Below are 21,603 nucleotides of genomic sequence, written 5' to 3'. Positions count from 1 at the left end.
TATTGTTTTAGACTGCTTAACAGGTTTTATCTTCTGTGTTGCTGTTCCTTAGCAACTCTTTCTCTATTCATCAGGCACATCCCTGGTCTTTCAAAAGTTGCAGTTGTTTTGGGTCAAGAGCATCCAAGTTCTACCCAGCTGAAAGACCATGTTGCCAGGACCCAGAGAGCTGTAACTATTTTACTTTAAATGGAGTAGATTACAGTGCTTCTCAACTATAACAGATGTCACACTGCAGGGACTACAATCCCCAAAATTCGGTGCTCCATCCTGCACTAAGCAATTAGCTCAGATCATTCTGTAGAAGATGCAGCATTGCATGCTGGGACCTGTAATCTCTGAGTTGTACTTCCCTACTAAAGAAGAGGTGGCTGTAGGCAATATATTTGATCCCCCGCTTTGGGTGAATAGGCAAATTATACAAGTGCTCTTCCTTCTCCAAGGACTACCTGAACAGTTTCACCAACAACCCGGGTGCCAAGTGGATGACAGCAACCAAAGACACTGGGAGAGAAAACAGCACTGTACAAGGACATTCCAATGCATACCAAACATTATGAATGAATGAGACAAAGAAAACTGAAAAATAACTAAAGAGCTGGCTTTTAAGAGCTTAATGACACACAAAACAAAATCAAATGATATTTAAGATATCCTATCAGTGCCACAATTAAAACAGAAACAGACAAAATTTCCTTACCATCCAAATCCTGGTTGCTGTGGAAAATTTGCCATGTTCAGCAAAAATCCATCCATGATAAGAAAGCAGCATCTTCAGTGAGTATCGCATTGTCATAATAAGGGCTACCCACAGCCCAGTGCCAAAAAGCATCCCACTCACAATGTTCTGCGTTTGGTTGGACATATAACCACTATTTAAAATAAAAGTCAGTGTATGTCAATTAATGTCAGAAGAGGTAAAACAAACAACAAAAGTGATAACATGAGCCCTGCTTGTTCCCAGTGACTAGCTACATCAAGCTCTATATAGAGGTCCTATAGCTAACCTTTCACCAACAAATTTCTGGGAGAATTAGAGGGTTCTTTGATCCATTAAAGTCATTCTCCATTGTGTGGCGGTGAATTCCTCTGGCACAGGCAAACTGTATTGGGATAGTTCTGCCACCTCCTTTGCCAACAACCCCACATAAGAGCAGTTGTGTGCACACATGTAAGGGGTATTCTGGAGGCAGGGGATGATTAGGATGGGGAGGAATAAGGTGTGTGTGCAGAAGCTCCAATATGCCTAATTCCTCACTGGTGTAAGTCCTAGGCTTCATCATAGGGTTGACCTTGAGCAACAGAAATTGGGGTAAAAGATGTTAACCTGCATTTACACAAAGGAAACTACTGTGGTTAAATCTTTTACTAATCTAGGCAAACTCAAAGAGGAGAGTGGCTGAATGGCAAAGGGAAGTTTCTCACTCCATACAAGTGATGCTTCCTGCTCAGAGGTGAGACACACTGGAGGGTGCTGTGATGCAACTTGTACTTCTGCTGTCAATGCAGTACCTAGAGTGTGGATAAACTGACTTCACCTTTTGAGGCCATTGCCAAGCTAGTCTCTTTCCACATGCTAAGTCCACTTTTTTCAATTGAGAGAGATAAAAAGTATGGATCAAAATTTTCTCTGGGGCATCAATTCTCCAAACAAAATCATAAATCCTTAAAAATGACTATTAAAAAGGGAGCTTAAATATTAAAGTATTAATAGCATCTTTTCCCACACACTTCCTCTCATCCTGCTGTAGGAATAGAGAAGAGAAGAGGATAAATTCTATTCTCATTCACCCTGGATTTACACTTGTAAATCACTAGAAAAGGTCCAACATGATTTAACATAATTCACCCAGATTCCTCAGTGATTGCATACACAAAATATGCAGAAAAGTGTGTTAAAATGGTAGTAACTGACAGAAAGGTAGCACTAACTGATTTGACCGATTAGCCTTATAACTCTATAAGAGAACAAATTCCTTCCTTCAGTCACAAGAACAAAAGAGTTTGTGGTTTCATCCTTGCTCATTTGTGCACATCAGAAAACTACCACATACTCTGCCACTACTAAGAAAGGCCCAGAGCCAGAAGAGAAGTATGTTGCAAGTCAGGATTGTGTGGGTCCCATCCTGCACAAGACTAACTTAGCAGAAGACGCTGTAGAAAGCTTGCCTCATGTCTACCAGTGCTTTGCTTGGCTGTGGTCTGTACTATTCCTCCTCGGACAAGGAACGTTGGGGGTGAAAAATACCACAGAAAAGACTTTAGTGTTTATATCTTGTGTGTGTTGAATATATGTCGAATTCATAAAACAATATGCCCATCCAAGCTTGGCACGATGAGAATTCTTTTCTTTAAATATATAGTGTCAAAAGTGCAGTTTATCATACACATACTCCCAACCACATTTGAAACACTTGGTGGTCTTCTGAAAATACTAACTGAAGTTATATCTCCAATCCAGCTAGTGACATACACGCAATAGCTTTCTAAAGCAATAAAGGATAAGAGGCCTAAACTCATGCTCAAAAGCTTCTGCATGACGTTGGAGGACTGAGCTTACAGTATTTACTGATGCTTCCAAACAGCTCTGGCTATGAGTAGCCTAATACTTACATAGCTGAACAAGCCAAAGAAGGTTTAAATCAATTTCTACAGTATAAACAGAATCATGGCAACATTTTGTAGTCAACTGTACTTCATACCTAAACAGAGACATGGATATAGTGTCCTGATACACAGATCAGTCTGCAGGTGAAACATCCCACTGAGAAATCTTCACTTATTTTTTTATTTTCTTAAAATTGTGAATGAACCTAGCACTCAGAGGTACGTTGCCTAAGCCAGGCACACTGTAGGGCAGGGTTGTACAAGATTCCTCTTTGCAGGTTCTGTTAACGTACTTCAGTCCTGTCCACAACACCTGTGCTGTCTGTTCTCGTCGGATGAAATGCTGTCAGTTGTACTCCTCAGATAATACTCATGCTAATAAAATGAGTGGTAATATCAAATGGTGACTTGCACATTATGATAATTTAGTTCTTCAATTTAAAACTCGGTATGTGAAAGTCTATTAGATTAGACATCTGTCTGACAAGAGAAATGCTGGTTTGCATAAAAAAACCTGATTCACTCACTCAGAGGAAACAGGTACTAGTTTACTTACGTTGTATCCAGGGTCCGGTTGATTTTAGCTATTATTCCTAAAGAAGGATCAATTCTGGCATACATTGTTGACATCACCCCCACTACTACAATAAACCAACTGGATGGGCTAGCAGGATACACGCCTGTGATAATTCCATTCTGGAAAAACAGAATCCCTTACTTAGCCTTCCCATATGAAAGTCATTTATTTCACAATACAAAAAAAAAATTCTTAATTATACAAACAGCTTTTAAGAGGACGCTAACATTAGTATCCAATATTTTTCTTTCAAATACACGTCTAACTCAGAACAAGAAGATGGACACAGATGAGATGACTAGATTGGGAGGAAGAAGAAATTGCGATTCAGAAGCTGTTATATCAAGATGATGCATGAAATGAGCTTAGAGACTCTCAGTTATATATCAAATATACATACATTTGCCCTCCCAAACGGCAAGCCTTGTGCAAGCGTGAAGCAGTGCCAGCAGGGGCCGCGCTTTGCATTGGGGAAGACTGCTAAAGAGAGGCTGAAATGAATGGACCTCTTTAGCAGAAGTAACTCTTTAATGGAATATCCACTACATCTGAAACTGGCCTCTCAAAAACAAATGCTCAGTGAGGCAGCAACCGTTTATCAATTTGGATTCTAAAAACACAGCTAAGTTTTCTATATAATTAAAAAACCGTTCTCTTCACACAGTTGTATAAGAATCCCAAGTATACTTTTATATTTATAATAAAACTATTTTAAAAAGTAATTTCAATATTTCACATACAGTTATGTCAGACTACAATCTGTCAACACTAATAGTAATAATGCATAAATAAGCATAATGTAAAAACAGACATTCGGAAAAAAGCTCACTGAATTCACAGCAATCTAGACCCCAATATTTAGAATTTAATGTAAAACCCAGATTTGACTTAAGTGTTCCATGCATCGGAGAGCCACTATCTATTTCTTAGTTTAATTTACTAGAACACATTTATGTAACATCAGAATCTTCAAAAGTCACCATGTTTTCATGAATATTTGTTTTGATGACTTGGAAACTTACTTTTAACAGAAAGTATGCACAATCAGGGTTTTACTGTAAATTCTTATGTATGTGAATAATTTAGACAGGGGAATAATTCAGTGAGACTTCTCTGTAAGTAATGAGAAGCATACATGTTTGGAAGACTGGGGCCTAGAAGAGCCAAAATTTTGTTTAACCAAGAGTGACAAATTTTTCTCAATCTGAAATGATTACCTACTCTAATTTAAACACTATGTTAGTTCACTCCTGGTCTTCTCATTAACAATATGATCACCAAATGTGACAACCCATGTTATGCTACTTCTGGGTTTTGGACTATTGTTAACTGAAGAGCGAAAGAAGAACCCTACCATCAGATTTATTTAATTTTACTCCTGGGGGAATTCTGCACCACTGTGCAATGCAGAATTTGCACAGAATTAATGTTCTGTGCAGAATTTCATTTCCCAACGCAGAATGGTGCTGCAGAGCTGCTGGCCACCATTAGGGACTGCTGGAGCCAGCAGAGCCCAGCTCTCCAGCTCACAAATACAGGACACTGCCAGGGGGAAGGAGGAAGGAAAGGCGGTGCTGGAGGGTTCCCAGCAGCTGCGGTTCCCAGCACATCCTGAAGGAAGGAGGCATCGTCCAGGAAACTCTGTACAAGCCTGGGACTCAACATCAGGCTGTTTCTCTCTCTGGATCCCTGGACGGGAAAGGGGGCTGGGTGTCTGGGCTGCAGGGGGGGCAATCATGGAGCTCTGCTCTGGAGTGTACAGGTGTCTGGGCTGGGGTATGCCATGCAGCTGGGCTCTGGGAAGTAGAGGGTGTGGGTGTCTGAGACCAGAGGGGCAGAGTTAACCCCCAAGATGTGCCCAGTTGGCACACGTGACACACCCAGACTGAGGTGGCCAACTAAAGCATAACAGAGAAACAGGAACTGGGTTGTCGTAGGGTTTCATTAACTCTACCCCTGAGGGAATCTCTTTTGTCGTCTGTATTGGTACAGACATACTTGCTGACAGGTATTTGAAATAAATTACCAAAATAATTGAAACTCGTGTGATTATGTAGTGTTATATAGACAAATAAAATACAGAGAATTTTAAATTTTTGGCACGGAATTCCCTTAGGAGTAAAATTTAGAACAGCACCTGGGCCTCATACATAAAAGGGCAATAAAAATGCCTCAATGTTAGCCCTCATATAGCTATTTTACTGTTTCCACAAAATATCACTCACTGCTAAATTCTTCAGCATAACTCAATGTTTGCACTTACAACTGAGAACAAAATCAGCCTGTTAGAATAAAAAGACTGATTAAATCAGGATGAATGATTATCATTTTCCATAGCTACATCAATATTTAATTCTACTCACGCAAAATCCAAGCAAGTTTTAAAAATACCAAATAGATTTTGATTATGCATTCAAATCTACAGGAACTCATTACCTTGAATCTGATGAACTTCTTTTTCCAGGAATGGAGACCAGAAAGATAGATCTGTCTGAGAGCCTCATGGCTCATTCGCAGGTCGATCCCATCTGGAGTTACTGTAAATTGAAATGCTACTGCTTGATGGGCTTCTGCCATTTTCAGAAAGTGTTCTGCCAAAAGAAAAAAGTTAAAACAAATCTGATTTTACTACCGCAGAGGAACTATTGGTCCAGAAGCTACTCCATTTCCAGTGAAACATCCCTGGCTTGCTCAATTTCACAATGTTTTTGGGAGATATCATGAAGTGGGCTGCAATTATGTGCAGTACGACCCAATTCCATATGGCCTATTTCAGACAGATGGCCTGTGCAATAGAGGAAATCTCAGTAGATGATCTAATGTTCCCTTTCTGGCCTTAATTTATGAGCCTATAAATAGGAGTCTTATCTTCTCCCAATTATATTAGGTTTTTCCACTGGTAAAATGAACCAAATGGTGTGTATATCTGCAGAATGGAGGTAGCGTATGTTTGCACTGCAATTAAAAACAGGTGGCTGGCCCGTGCCAGCTGACTCAGGTCAAAGGACTTGTGCTAAGGGGCTGTTTAATTGAGGTGTACATGTTTGGTGCCAGGTGCTAGGACCCTGAGAGATGGGAGAGTCCCAGAGCTTGGGCTGCAGCCCAAGCCTGAACATCTACACTGCAGTTAAACAGTCCATTAGCCTGATTCCCACGACCCCAAGTCAGCTGGCTCGTGCCAACTGCAGGTGTCTAATTGTATATATACCCTTAGAATACAGGTGGAACAGCATAATGGGTTAATCAAATTATATTCAGAAAATAGTATAGAGCAAGCAGTAAGAAACTTTTCTCTGTTTAACTATATACAGAGATACAGTGTTAGCTCTTTCAGGTGCTTAGAACAGAAAGGTACTTAGAACATTCACCTCAACTGGCAGAACCCTCCACACAGATCTGACTTTATAGAGAAAACAAATTTGCAGCCAAATCATAAACTAAAGACCCTCTCCCCCATTTTTTTTCCTATATCCTACAAAACTCATTATTGAGAACTCCAGAAACTAGAATATTTTAACATTCAGTGTCATATTTTCAGCAGGAGTTAGTCATGTGAATTCATCAGCACATTAATGAGTGCAATGCGGTTAAAGCTATCTGAGCAACCCTTATTTCTTATTCTAAAGAAGACTCCTTGAGCATTACAAGATAGAAGGTAGAAATCGTTAGACTAAAAAGAGTAGAAAGTATGGGCTGATTTATGGTTGAACAGGTTGAGGACCACTAGGCTAGTGCATGAGAATCTCAAAGTGAAATCAACTATGCTTTTTCCATTATCTAAGCTAAGAGATTTACAACCAGTAAATCAAACAGCATCAACAGTGAAAGATATATTCATTTTAAAAGATTTTAGTTTTAATATAAAGGGATTAGGTAATAAACATTTTTAATCTGAATGTCTCAAATACACAGACACATTAGCTCCCATGGAAAAAATAACCTAGCCTCTCCAAAGGCTCAGATTTAAGAAAAAAAGTGATGCAATGAGAATCACTTCATCAGTATGAGCCCTGAAAACAAGGAGTGTCTGTTGCTTAGATTACTACACCCCTAGAGACCTGGAAAATCTCATGGCAATAGTTTTCCTTCACCAACAGCATTTTCCCCAGGAATTGAAAAAGGGGAGGGGGGGGCGCATTTGAATATGCAGGGCGGGGGGGAGAGGGTGATAGCTGACATGGGGTGCGACCATAGGGCGAAAGTGGGCTGTATGGCACGATAATAAAAACTGAAAAATATTTCACGACCATTTTTATTAGATTTAACTCATGTTTCAAAATCATCACACAAATTAAAGTTAGCTACTCAAGCCTACTATGAAGCACTACATCTACATCTTTCTTGGTTTCTTGTTGTAATTTGAACTTCTCAAATGTAGTGCGTTCATCTTTGGTGGCTTCTCATGTGTCTGGTATTTCGGTCCTTCATGATATGCTCATGATTAGGCAGAAGGTGCCTCTTTTCAGAGCACAAAATTCTACTCAATGAGGAAAAAGAATGCTCAACTATAGCTGTTGTGACTGGGAGTAGCAAGAGATGAATTCCTACTTCTTTCATCACAGGAAACGTAGCAAAAAGATTGGGTCGAACCACTAGTGATGATAAAGAAGAAGTTGAAATCAAATCTTCATTCGTTTGTTGTATGATATTCCACTCTGTGTTCAAATTCTCTGTTCTGTCCTGATCACATAGCAGCCCCATTGGTGGTACTGCCTCACTCCACTCAACTGTTGGTGTTTTATAAGACAGGCATCTGTAAAAGCTAGACAGAGATTTAGTAGAATCCAGAAGTTGCTGTTGTAGATTTGTAAGAATCAAGTCTGTGTACTTCTTCAGCTGTCTTAACAAACACTTCTTGTCCTCTTTACTGAAGTAGGCAATATAAATGCCTTAGTCAGTCAACTTCTGAACTGCAGTCTTTGCTTCTTACAGTATGTTTTCAATGACTCTCTCTCCGATTTATATAAGTGTAGCTTCTATTGCTGGACAAAGATCTACTACTGTTGCACCAGATGCCTGGATGGCCTTATTTAATAACTCAAGTGCTTTCAACAGTAGACTTATGAGAGAGAATAGCAATAGCCTTCTCTGAACTTAGTAACAAAAGTAGTTAACCAGCCTCACTACTTCGATCCATCCCATCTTGGTAGATGCTTTCCAAAGTCAATAATAATGGTTGCAGTAATTTTAAGACAACAGCCAAAGATTGCTCATTAGAAAGCCAGCAGGTTCTCTCAGGTTGGACTCATTCGAACTTCAGTCCTAGTGTATCTTCTATTTTTTCCAAGACGTTCAGTCCTTTTGGACTCTTGCTGGAAAAAAAAAAACATAACACACATTAAATGTATGGCTTTTTTTAATGGCTTTTGAAGATTCTGCATCTTGACTAGTGTCAGTTGGAATAGATGGCCTCTGCTGTGTGTACAGGAGAGATTAGGATTACACTTTTCTCTGAGCAAAGCTTGTACTCCACTATGTCTTCCAGAGAAGTTTGCAGCTCCATCAAATGCACAAGCAGCCATCCGTTTGGGGTTCAGTTTACAAGCATTTAACTCTTCTAAGATGTGGGTTGTCACAGATACAGCCGATGTGCCTTCTATAACCTGAACATCTAGAAATGCATCGACTGGCCTACCACTGACATCAAGATAACGTACGCAATGACTTAATACTTGACGCCCATCATCAGCCGTGTATGAACATTTTCTGAATGTGGTGAGAGAGGTCTTCACTTTTTCAACGGCTGAGTCTTTCACTGTTGCACCACACGCTTCTAATCAGCCAGTTAAGTTTCTTGAAGAAAGACAGCGAGCATTTGCTGGTCTTAGTCAGAATCAATGTCCAACTTCAGAATTAACAAGTGACGATGCACTTAACATTGGTCCCCAGTTTGTAGTGTGTGGTATCTCTTGCTTAAATAGGAAGTAGGATGAGCCAGCCATGTTTGTTTGCATAAACTGTGTTGTCTCTCCGGCATTCTTAACAGCCTCATTAAGTACTTCTAAATCGGCTTTGACAGTGACTGGTTTATAAGGTTTTCTGCATGTCTATGAAGTCCAGAGGCTTGGTATTTTGCAGTCTTTTCACATAGGTTGTCAGCATTGGTTTGCTGATCAGTCTGGCAAACCAAGCTCCTCCACTTTTACTATATAAATCCATGGTATGCCAACATCTTGAATACTGTGTCCAGTTCTGGTCGCCCCATTTCAAAATAGAGGTATTGGAGTTGGAAAAGTCACAGATAAAGGCAACTAAAATGACTAGGGATATGGAACAGCTTCCACATGAGGAGAGATTAATAAGATTGGGACTTTTCAGCTTGGAAAAGAGACAACCAAGAGGGGATATGATAGAGGTCAATAAAATCTTGACTGATGAGAAAGTGAGTAAGGAAATATTATTTGCTACTTCACATAACTTAAGAACTAGGGGTCACCCAATGAAATTAATAGGCAGCAGGTTTAAAACAAACAAAAGAAAGTATTTCTTCATACAGCACACAGTCAACCCATGGAACTTTTTGCCAGGGGATGTTGTGAAGGCCAAAACTATAACAGGGTTCAAAAAAAGAACTAGATACGTTCATGGAGGATAGGTCCATCAAAGGCTATTAGCAGGATGGGTAGGGATGCAACACCATGCTCTGAGTGTCCCTAGCCTCTGTTCTCCAGAAGCTGAGAGTGGAACACAGGGGATGGATCACTTGATAATTGCTCTATTCTTTTCATTTCCTTTGAAGCACTTAGCATTGGCCAATGTCAAAAGACAGGATACTGGGCCAATGGTCTGACCCAGTATGGTCGTTCTTATGTAAAAAGTAATTATAATATAATAATGTTTTGTACAGAAACTTCCCAAGATAATGGCCTCTCGAGATAGCGACAATGTGAGATAATAACCTTGACAAATAATGCATTTTAAAAATCTTGGCCGACTAGAAAATGTATATTTATATAAATTTCCCTAGTCACAAATCTAGCATTCTGGAGCAAAAGTCACTAAAACATAGTCCAACAAACAAATGTTCCTTTAACGTACCCCTCCCTACTCCCTCCGCTGCACCTCACTCATAGTTGTTGTCCTTGCAGATCCAGAGTTCAGAGATGCTTTTGCATCAGTTCATCTAGCACCTACAGGCGGGCGAGAGAGAGAAGGCACCTTGTTCATTCCTCCAGCTGCTTGCCACTCACTCCAGCTGTTGTTGTCCAGCGTGCCACTGTTCATACCACCGCTCCTGTGCCGTCATCTCCTGCTGCCACCGTGACCTCTATGAGTCGGTCTCTTGAGGTTCCACCCAGCTTTCAGTGATTTCAGCTCTCAGTGGGGGAACCTCACAGCTAGTGCAGACTGGGCAAGGTCTTCCACAGAAATGCTATCCTACAGCAGGTCTAAGCACTTAGACCAGGGATGGGCAAACTTTTTGGCCTGAGGGTCACATCTGGGTATGGAAATTGCATGGTGGCCCATGATAATTGCTCACAAAATTAGGGGTTGGGGTGCGGGAGGGTGCTCTGGGCTGGGACAGACAGGTTCAGAGGGCGGGAGAGGGAACAGGGCTGGGGCAGGGGGTCGGGGCATGGGAGGGGGTCAAAGGTGCAAGCTCCAGGTGGTGCTTACCTCAAACAGCTTCCAGAAGCAGCAGCATGTCCGTCCGTCCCCCCCCAGCTCCTGCGGGGAGGCATGGCCAGGCCCCTCTGCATGCTGCCCTGTCTGCAGGCGCCACCCCCTGCAGCTCCCATTGGTTGCGGTTCCCAGCCAATGGGAGCTGCGGGAGCAGAGCCCCCAAGCTGCCCCTACGCATGGGAGCCGGAGGAGGGACATGCCGCTGCTTCCGGGAGCCATGCAGAGTGGGGCAAGCCCCTGACCCTGCTCATCATTAGCGGTTGGGGAGAGCTCATTCAGACCTTGCTTACAAATCATAAGTTGAAATTATTAGGTTGGGCAATATTACCGAAATGAATGCACTGACATGGTCAGGAAAAACAACAGCTGGGTGAGGAAGCTAGTCTGTGTTCATAATTTTTGTACCTGTAAAAGCATAATAGGTTTAAGTATTTTATCATACACTGTAAATGCTTTTAAAATGTGTATTAATGTTTCGATTTCCATTCAAATTTCCAACCAATGACTAAACTGGGAACACTGCATGTAACTAGTTGACCACTGGGGAGGCACTGGGAGCGGGGGGAGGAGGGGGAGGGTGTAGGGAAATCCCCGTTCAGCAGTCCTTCTTCACAAAGAGAGGAACTGCAGCTTCCCAAACAAAACTACTACTATTTTTTTAAAACGCACTTTCACAATGAATACTGGCTGTGTAGCAAAAAAAAGAAAAAAAAAAGAAGTTTCCTTGAAGCCCTTTCCTTTAGGGAAATTCTCTTCTGCTTCTCCAAAGCCAATTTAATAATCTGCTCCATGCATTCCCCTCTTCCACATTTCTGAGGCAGTCACATGTTTGTCAGTAAAGTAGGTAGAAGGGCACAGCTCAACTGAGCATGCGTTTTATTCATCAACTCGATTTGCCAACATTTAGTAACACAGACGCCACACCACTCATTCAGACCAAGAGGAAAACAATCATTCATTTTAGCTGCAGGCAAACTAGTAGTCAGCAAAATGTTTCCGTACAGTACATGCTAATAAGCCTCACCCCAAACAGTGAATCACAAAGCTAGGGTGTTTGTGACTTTCTTAGGACTCAGCAAAATCTTAGAATATTAAAAAGTTGACTGTGATTTTTTAAAAATGTCATTTTGAAACAGAACTTCATTTCCGTAAGTGTTCTTTAAAAATACATTCACATCCATACAAGCGTAAAGAAATCTTACAGTGTCCTTCCAGGAGAGAAAGATTTGCCTGTTCTACACACTCTCCTGCTTTCTATCTTACTGAAACCAGCTGTAACATCAACCAAGTTAGCCCACCAGTTCAAAACAAGGTAGTTTAAAAAAAAAAAACCCCACACCACACGCAACCACAGTTCAGCATGCTTTTTCTCTGTTTAACAAAACAGTGAATACCAGCCCAGCTGATTTTCCCAAACAAATAATATTGCTGACCTCCCCAGCCACATCTACCTGTTAATGCTGCCCACTATGCTATCTTTGTGACTCTTTAGGACATTTATACTGCCTCGACTAAAGGTCAACTTTTAACCAGACATGCCCCTAACCCATATTCCCCTATGATTTCAGGGAACAACTGTTACACAGCCTTTCACTTTTGATGTATGCAGTGTAGTTGTAGCCATCTAGGTCCCAGGATACAAGGTGGGTGAGATAGCTTTTATTCGACCATCTTCTGTTGGTGAGAGAGATAAGCTTCCAAGCCCTGAAAAAGAGCTCTTTTTGGCTTGAAAGTCTCTCTCTCTCTCTCTCTCTCTCACCAACAGAAGCTGGTCCAATAAAATATACTACCTCACCCACTTTGTCTCTCTGTATCACCTTTTATGTCAGCGAACACAAAGTAAAATGTTGTGTTTAAAAAAAAAATCAGGATCTCAGATCTGAAAAACAAATTATCATAAACCCACAAAGAAGGCAGTTACAGGACCCATTCATTTAATCACGTGTATAAAAAAGGCACTTGGAGTTAGGAAGTGGACATCTGAAAAATGCTATTGCACATGCTAGTGAACAAGCTCCTAGAACACAGCAGAATAACCACTATATATATATATGAATATGAAACAGCATCCAGTTCATTGTGAAAAGATTTAGTCTAACTAAAATTGTTACATACAAAAGGGTGCATTTAGCATCAGGCTCTTCTGTAGCAGAGATTTTGGGGGGGAATGTTATTGGCAGAAGGAGCCCCCTCTTCATTCATAGATCTAATGACTGTGTAGTGTGGGGGAATACAAAGGCGGCTGAAGATCACCTCCCCTGCCCGCCCCCACCCCCCCTCCCAGCTCCCTTGCCCTTAATGAGATATCCAGGCACTCCCCACCCCTGCACTCATTTTAGCCACTTGCTTTCCACCCATTTTATGACCCATCTGCTACAGAAACAGAAAACTCTATGCTTTCCCTTGCTGTAGCAAAGGCCTGCTACTTCCCCGTAGTCAAGAGGCCAAACCTTTCTGAGTCACAGTACATTTTACAACATTTAAATAGAAGAAGCCAGACATTTTAAGTAATAATAATAGCAGTAATAAGATCACAGAAGATGCAAATTAGTAAATGCAAAGCAACTGAATAAAACAGAAGTGCAGATTTCTAAGGCTACAGGGTTCAGCCATATCTCAATATCTGGTGAGTATTTCCACCACTATCACCTTCAAACCAACTTAACAATTTATGAAGTGGTCTTCATAGTATTTTAATAATATTTACACATTATTGTGAAATGTGTGCTCTGTACTTATAAATGCTAATTAAATGCCTGATGACAAACTAAGTACACAAAATGAAAAAAGGCTCTTCTACTATTCTCTTTTCAAGATCAAAGGTTAATGATTCCTTGGAGAAACAGTAAGTAGAGAATGCAGTCTCATCTCAAGCAGCGAATCCAGAGAATATCAGAGCGACCTAAAAATACACTTGCAACTGTGATCCATTAGGTGAGCACTTATGTGGCAAACAGCAAGAGTGGAGATAGAGAGGAGAGAAAGTGATACTGACAGGTTACAGTTACATTGTTTAAAGAGTTTGGGAGAGGGGCATCACTGGAAAGTACATTAAATCCAATTCTAGTTAGAAGTCGACTGCACACTCAGTTTCACTGAGCCACATTAAACTTTCAGTTTAAAATTGGAATCTAAGGCCTTGGGAAACGTTGTGCAATTGGCTCAGAGTCTTTGCCTGTTCTGAAGCAGTTATATTTCAAAAGAAAAACCATAACAGTAAAGCCTTCATCTCTATAAGCATGCACAGAAATAAGAGTTACTTCACAAGCAGATGTTATCAGAAGAAGCTATACATGGTAGGACATATGTTTTAAGAGGCGTCTCAGTTTTCTGAGCAGATTCCAACCATGGGAATTGTTAAACTTTAGGCTCTTCAGAAACAATGAGCCAATCATTTTCTTCCTCATCCCTTTCTTCAAAGTAGTTAGAAAGGTTATTTAAATTATCTTATGGGTCAGACAAACCCAGATATCGGAAGGAGAAAAGACAAACCCAGAAGTAAGATAATTTCTTGTTTGCCTCTGCTTTGACGGTCAACTGGCATATCATTTGGCTGGACCTAGTTAAAACTCAACAGCACACTCTAGGGTTGACACAGTGTGGCATTTAGAATAGGGCATGGTAAAGTCCAAGGTTTTTAGAGTAAACCTAGTGAAATCCAAGGCTGTAGCAAGATTCAGAAGTGCTTCAGTTATATCTATGTTACAGGATCAAAAGATGAGGTTGGGCGCTTCAGTGTTATAACCAAGGCCCATAGTACTGCAGTTAAGGCAGGTAGCTACTGAAACAATAGTACTGAAAGAAGTTTGAGCTTCCTGCCATCACCTTAACTTGATATTAAACAGAAGAGAATATTTTCCACTGTTGATTACACTAGAAACAGCCAACTAATTTGCTTAATTAGTGCAGCTAATCATACCTCTAACACCACATGTATGTAGAGTGCTTTAAAAGGTCTACAGCACTTACTAATTAAGATTGATAACATCCTTTCGGGGTGGTGGCACTACTCTCAACACATGGGAAAACGCAAAAAGAAAAGGAGTACTTGTGGCACCTTAGAGACTAACAAATTTATCTGAGCATAAGCTTATGCTCAAATAAATTGGTTAGTCTCTAAGGTGCCACAAGTACTCCTTTTCTTTTTGCAAATACAGACTAACACGGCTGCTAATCTGAAAGATGGGAAAACGTAATCTTTGTACTTTACTTCTGAATATGACTTTTTTCCATGTGAATATTTAACTATCTTAAAAACTAGTGAGAAAAGACGGTTATATTGCTAGAAACTAAGAAACATTGTGCCTGTGTGATTTGTGAAACTTTGTGGTTTCTACTTGTTCTATCTGCAGCAAAGGCAGGTTAGAAAGCCAAACATTTTTTCAGTGACCTTTTTGTGTATTGACATATGATATAAAAGTAAAGAATAAATCCAAGTAAATTATAAATAAAAATCTCAACAAAAATTTTACAGATTGGAGGCAGATAGAAGAATCCTCAGAATATGCCAAAATTCTCTTCAGATACCTGTTGTTGTGGCTCATAAGAGTATTAGTCAAGACTTTCTATGCCATCTAAAGTATACAAACCATGTCATCCTGTGACAACTGACTGAAGATAGACATTCCAACTGGCAGCAAACTGCAGTAGGTAAAGCACAATACAGTCACTGCCAACGTTTCAAAATTACTTACTATTATGCAAGATTACTTCCACTTTGCCATCAGTTTCAGAGTTTAATGATAAGCAACTATTCTGCACGGCCATGCCAGCAGGGTGGATTTGATTTAAATCACTAGTCAGGAAGACTCGATTTAATCATGGTTTTCAACATAAAAGTGCATTCTTGTTGGTTGTTATAACCTTAATATATATTCCTCACAACTCAGAGATAGATGTAGATTTCATTTTTAGAAGATACAGTAACACCTTGCTTAACGTTGTAGTTATGTTCCTGAAAAATGCGACTTTAAGCGAAACGATATTAAGCTAATCCAATTTCCCCATAAGAATTAATGTAAATGGGGTGAGGGGTTAGGTTCCAAGGAAATCTTTTTCACCAAACAAAAAACCATACACACACAGTATAAGTTTTAAACAAACAATTTAATACTGTACACAGCAATGATGATTGTGAAACTTGGTTGAGGTGGAGGAGTCAGAGGTGGGGTATTTCCCAGGGAATGCCTTACTGCTAAATGATGAACTAGCATTCAGCAGAGCCCTCAAGGGTTAATACAATTGTTGCTAATGTAACCTCATACTCTACAAGGCAGCACGAATGGAGGGAGGGGAGACAGCATGGCAGACAGAGACACACACCCTGTGGGTGGAGGAGAGAGAGATGTGCATTACCCCTTTAAGTACGCTGCCCCACTCTAAGTACACTGCCTTTTTAAATTATCAGGAAGATGAGACAGCAACTGCCACCAGCAAGCTCTCTCCGTCCTGAGCCCTGTTGTGTCGCCACCCTGCTCTATATGGAGAAGGGGTAAGTGGGGGCAGGAGCAGGGGGGAAGGGGACACCCTGACATTAGCCCCCCCTCTTCCCGCACCACAAGCAGGAGGCTACCGGGAGCAGCTCCAAGGCAGAGGGCAGGAGCAGCACATGGCAGCGGGGGGAGGGACAGCTGAACTGCTGGCAACTGACAGCCTGCTGGCCGGCTGCTGCACAGTGAGCTTAGGGGAGTTGATGGGGTGGCTGCCGGTCCACCCTGGTTCCAAGCCCCACCGGCTAGCTCCAATGGGCTGCTCTACCTGCAAGCAGTGGACAAAGCAGGTGGCTGCCAAACATTATAAGGGAACACTGCACAACTTTAAGTGAGCATGTTCCCTAATTGATCAGCAACGTAACGACGAAACAATGTTAACCAGGACAACTTTAAGTGAGGAGTTACTGTACACACTATTCAAACTAAATCACTGTTTAAAAATGTAAACTTTTTCTGATATAGCTGTAAAACTAATCTGAAATGAATGATTGGTTGGTTATTTCATTTACCAAAGGTAACTGAAGCAGATATTTATGAAGTCATTGGGAGGTGAACTATCTCCAAATCAACAGGTTAATCATTAATATTTGGAGGATTTTCTTGTCATGCTGTATTAGGAGAAGAACATCACCAGACAGACATTTAAATTGTTTTATTTAATTAAAACAACAACGTTAAGTATTCTGGATTTTTTTCTTCAACAGCAAGCATATAATATTTTAACAAAAAAGCATACGTCGCTCACTTCTCACATTTATCTCCAGACTTCTTCTCCTTGTCCAGATCTATTCCGCCCCCAACAATCTTCTATTCATTGAACTTTTTGAAACTTTGCACTTTTAGAGAGAGGAAAGGGATTGACTCTGTGTACACAAACTTTCAGAGGGACAACAGAGTTGAGGTCTGTTATTTCTCACCTCTATATATTATTTATTTATTTAAAAACAGTTTTGCTGTTAACAAGCATGCTACCTCTGGAGACACAAATCCACAGTTTGAGAACTGCAAAACTAAGCATCTCTGATGGTATTTTCTAGACTGAGCACTGAGTCCCATTGGGTAGATAGAAAGATTAACCTAAATAATCTATACAGAAGCCCCTGGCACCCCATAAGGTTGGGTCCCTAATCCAAGAACTACTGGAACTCATTTATAAAACTTTTCTTAAACATTACACAAATATATTGTCTCATACTATAGAATTAGAATTTATAATCCTGATTCCATAATGATATATCTTTGAGCTATAATGTATCTTAATTAAAACTGTCTTTAGACAAAATGCTTTTTGAGGAAAAAACTTTAAAAAATCCGATTTAAATTAAAAAAAACTGGATTTTTTTAAAAAAAAATTGATTTTTATCCACCCTGCATGCCAGCAATCTCCTTTCCATTATAACCAACAAATGAACTGCAAAATCCCACACAGCAGTAATCATTAGCCTTAATCAAAATATCTTCATCTGGATGTAGGTTTGATAAAGGTCATATGCCAAAGAAGAGCAGAAAGGTGCAAACACTGCTGTTTGCCTTATTTTTCCCTTATCTCAGGAATTTACCATAGTTTCTACTTCCAGCTAAGTACAGCTGGGTGGAAACAAAAGCATAATCATCATCGAGGGGAAAACATGAGAGTCATTCACCAGGCAGGTCAGAGATGAGGTTGTGGAACAGCCTGTTTTGCTGCCTCTTCAGATCTCCAACAAAGTCGCAGTAACCGCCAAAAGAAAAAGTTAGTAAAAAAATTAATCTAATTCTCTAACATTCCTGTCTTTTCGTATGCAAATTAATTCTCAGAAACCAGCTCCTATTCCTTATGAATAAGGTCCACAGTTCTAACAGCCATCTCACTCTCACTGGTTATTCACGCGCTCTCATAGCAAAGTGACCACCTCATTATGTCAAAAATACAGCACTTGATTCACACAAAAGTAAAATGCTGGATTTTTATAGTTCTGTAATAATTTTCTTAACATATAACTATGATTACACATACATCAAGCTGAACTCCCTTGTACATCTATCCCAGTTTGGATACTGCAGAAGAACTGAAGTCTATCAACTCTTCTTGTTTGATGTTTCTGTGAAACACAACCTGTGAAGCACAATCAGGCTCCACCGCTCCCTCCGTCTGCTACCATTGCTGTTAAATGCACTATTGGGCTGCATCTACACTTGCAAAAATAATAATTATAATCACTAAATTCACTGTTAGTGCAGTTCACAAGTTATTTGTATGCATGTGTGTCTGCAAAAACAGACTTATCTCTGCCCCACTGCCCTGCCAGCTCTTCACTCTTGCCAGCCGCATAGATACTGCAGTCAAAAGTGCAAAGTAAACAGAAAAAAGTGAAATACATTTTTTCTTGTGTCTTTCCATTTTAAAAGTTGTGGGTATTATTTTTAATAGCAAGAACAAGATTTTCAGGTAAAAATGTGATTTTCAAGTTGGTGGCCTTTTACAATGTGGTCTACTATAGTTTAAAATGTTTGTAAACTCATCAACTTGAAAATAGGTAAAATATGCTTCAAAAAACAAAAGTCAGATGACAGGTTTCAGAGTGGTAGCCGTGTTAGTCTGTATCAGCAAAAACAACGAGGAGTCCTTGTGGCACCTTAGAGACTAAATTTTATTTGGGCATAAGCTTTCATGGGCTAGAACCAACTTCATCAGATGCATGGAGTGGAAAATACAGGAGCAGGTATAAATACATGAAAAGATGGGAGTTGCGTTACCAAGTGTGAGGTCAGTCTAATGAGACAATTCAATTAACAGTAGGATACCAAGGGAGGAAAAATAACTTTTATAGTGGTAATGAGAGTGGCCCATTTCAAACAGTTGACAAGAAGGTGTGAGTAACAGTAACTCACACCTTCTTGTCAACTGTTTGAAATGGGCCACTCTACCTCCCAGAGAGACAGCAGTATGTCGACAGGAGAAGCCCTCCCATCTACCCAATGCTGTCTACAACAGGAGTTTGGATGGTACAACTCCATTGCTCACAGCTGTGGATTTTCCACACCCCTGAGCAACAGTTATACTGACATAAGTTTGCAGTGGAGACCAGGGCTCAACGAAACAGTAGTTAAAATTGCGATGTCTGATTGAAACCTATCTACACTAATGCTCCCGCTGATGCCCAACCAATGATAGTGGCAGGATATTTTAAGATAACAGTCCTAATGAAGACTAAGCTCTAAAATTGAAGACTCTGCTCTACAGGGGTTAATGCTCTGCACACCTAGAAGGAAGGTAACTGACTCCACTACTGCCCAACCAAGACAACATGAGAGATGAGTAGTAAAAACTAGTTGTGATCTCTATAACTTATATTTCAGAGTTTTCCCTATTCAAGTAATAGTTTGTTCTATACAGCTCATACTAGAGAATTCTGCTAATTAGAGTATCAGTTTGGTAATTTAGGGTCACATTCAGGCTTGTTATGAATACAACTCCATTAACTTCTGGGGTACTTTATCCACCTTCATCATGGCAGAATTTGGCCTTCAGGGTAGCTGACTACTCATGCTTAAAGATGCCAAAAAACTCTTCATTGGTGTGAATCTGGTGCTCACATAAGGCAGTATTTGAACAACGACCTCATAACATGGAGCTCATCAAAAACACACAATTTAGTAGAATTCCAAAGATACCTTAGACTGGGGATCAGGTTTTTCTAGAATTTTACATACTCATGTATAGCTATTAGGATGCGTAATTGAACACTTCTTGGTATGCCACTCAAAGAATGCTAGAACTCATGTCCTCAGAAAATTGTGTGAAGAAGCACTTGGTTCTGAAGCACTTTAATGGCGACCCAGATAGAAAGAGGATTCTGACTATCGGCTATTTATGCTAGTCATTCATGACAGGAAAGTAGTAGTATTAATAGCTTTCCAAGTTTAAAAAAACGTGGTAAGACAGCAGAAGCTCAGAACCAGGGTAGCTATCTCATTTCCGTACCACGTGACACCCCTGCAAAAGCTGATGTCTAAATTTGCCCGTGAAAGCCCTCCAAGGACTGTTATTCACTTAAGTATTTCCATTTCAAAGCAGTGCCCTATTTTCCTCCAATTCTACTCATCCTTACTGATATCTAATCATGCTATTCCACCTTAACAGGTAAACAACCCAAGACACACACAGAAACTCACTGCACTTAAATCTTATCAAAGCAACTGATACTACAGTGACTATGACAAAGTTGTATGAATAGTCTTAAAATACATCAGACATGCAACACTGTTTAGAGAAATTTGCAAAGCAAAAGTGAAAACAAATATTCACTGCACAGAAATGGCTTGAGACTTGCATGAGCCAAAATGTTCTACCTGACAGCTGAATCTGATGGCTATAGCATAAGGATGGAGCAAAAGGAATAAAGACAGTAATATCAGAGACAGAATATTTCAGATGTACATAGCCCTCTTAAACCTGAATTAAAGAAATAATAAGTTTAACCACTATTTAACTTGGATGAAAACAAAATTAAGCTGACTGACTCTAGCAAACATTTAACTAGGGTCATAGCACCACTATAGTTAAGACTGGCACTAGCTTACTGTTTAACAGCCAAATTTTGAAAAGTACTCTAAAATCTGCATGCTGACCGATTTGTTGTGAAAACTTCTGTGCCTTGGGGGGTCCAGGGTATAGAGTTAGTAGTTCAAATGTTAGGTTGTTTGAGCAAGGGGTTCCTAAGATGCAGCCCCCACCCACGCACCCCAAAAAGTCACAACGTCAAAATTTAACAATTTTAAATTTTTTAACACACTTGGGGCTCAAACCATGGCTCTCATCCTCTTGAAACTTATACCACCTATCCAGGATTGATCTGAACTAGTGTCTGACAACCACTGTCCGTTTGGGAAAGTAATATTTAAAAAGTTATTCAGGGTTACAGTTGCATCTACAGTGAGGAGCCAAAGTCCTTCACATACGTGCAGCAACACTGGGGATGTGTTGCAAGCCAGAATGTTTACAGGCAGCCTGATGTCTGAGTCTTTGGGTGGTTTGCTGGGGCCAATGTCAAAGACCAAGCTGCACCTATGTATTGTCAGCTTGACTATTATCTACGCTGCAATACAAATCCCGTGGCACCAAGTTTCAGAGACCAGGTAAACTGACTTGGGCTCATGGGGCTTTGGCTGCAGGGCTAAAAATAGCAGTGCAGCTGTTCAGGTCTGGTCTGAAGCCTAGGCTTGGAGACCTACCCCTCCCCCATAGGGCTCTCAGCAGTGTCGCTGTTCAGGTTTGAGCTGAAATCCAGACTCTGAGACCCCATAAGGAAGGGAGGGTCTCCA

The 21,603-nt window shown here is 40.4% G+C and overlaps 1 protein-coding gene and 1 long non-coding RNA gene across 7 annotated transcripts in view; one reads left to right on the top strand and one right to left on the bottom strand.

Annotated features, from left to right (window-relative positions):
* LOC140912534 (uncharacterized) overlaps positions 1–3,493 on the top strand; it is a 45,928-nt gene extending 42,435 nt beyond the window's left edge. Inside the window, exon 5 of one of the 2 annotated variants that reach the window (XR_012159305.1) lies at positions 3,455–3,493. This is a non-coding gene — a long non-coding RNA (uncharacterized LOC140912534). Of the gene's footprint in view, positions 1–74; positions 3,009–3,454 lie in introns of those variants that run through there. The other variant, XR_012159306.2, reaches the window with a different exon arrangement.
* The window catches only part of CPT1A (carnitine palmitoyltransferase 1A), a 90,050-nt gene that overhangs the window by 40,470 nt on the left and 27,977 nt on the right, over positions 1–21,603 (bottom strand). For 4 of the 5 annotated variants that reach the window (XM_073347046.2, XM_078853148.1, XM_073347044.2 and 1 more), the window contains exons 2-4: positions 5,621–5,775; positions 3,164–3,303; positions 701–872 (exon numbers count right to left, since the gene is read on the bottom strand). In XM_073347046.2, the coding sequence (XP_073203147.1) occupies positions 701–872; positions 3,164–3,303; positions 5,621–5,761 (453 nt within the window). In that variant the 5' untranslated portion in view covers positions 5,762–5,775. Of the gene's footprint in view, positions 1–700; positions 873–3,163; positions 3,304–5,620; positions 5,776–10,222; positions 10,315–21,603 lie in introns of all 5 variants that reach the window. The other variant, XM_073347045.2, reaches the window with a different exon arrangement.

The sequence above is a fragment of the Lepidochelys kempii genome, chromosome 6 (assembly GCF_965140285.1).
Source record: "Lepidochelys kempii isolate rLepKem1 chromosome 6, rLepKem1.hap1, whole genome shotgun sequence".
Lineage (NCBI taxonomy): Eukaryota > Metazoa > Chordata > Testudines > Cheloniidae > Lepidochelys > Lepidochelys kempii.
Note: the sequence above shows the minus strand (reverse complement) of the source record. Positions and strands in the feature narration are given on the sequence as shown.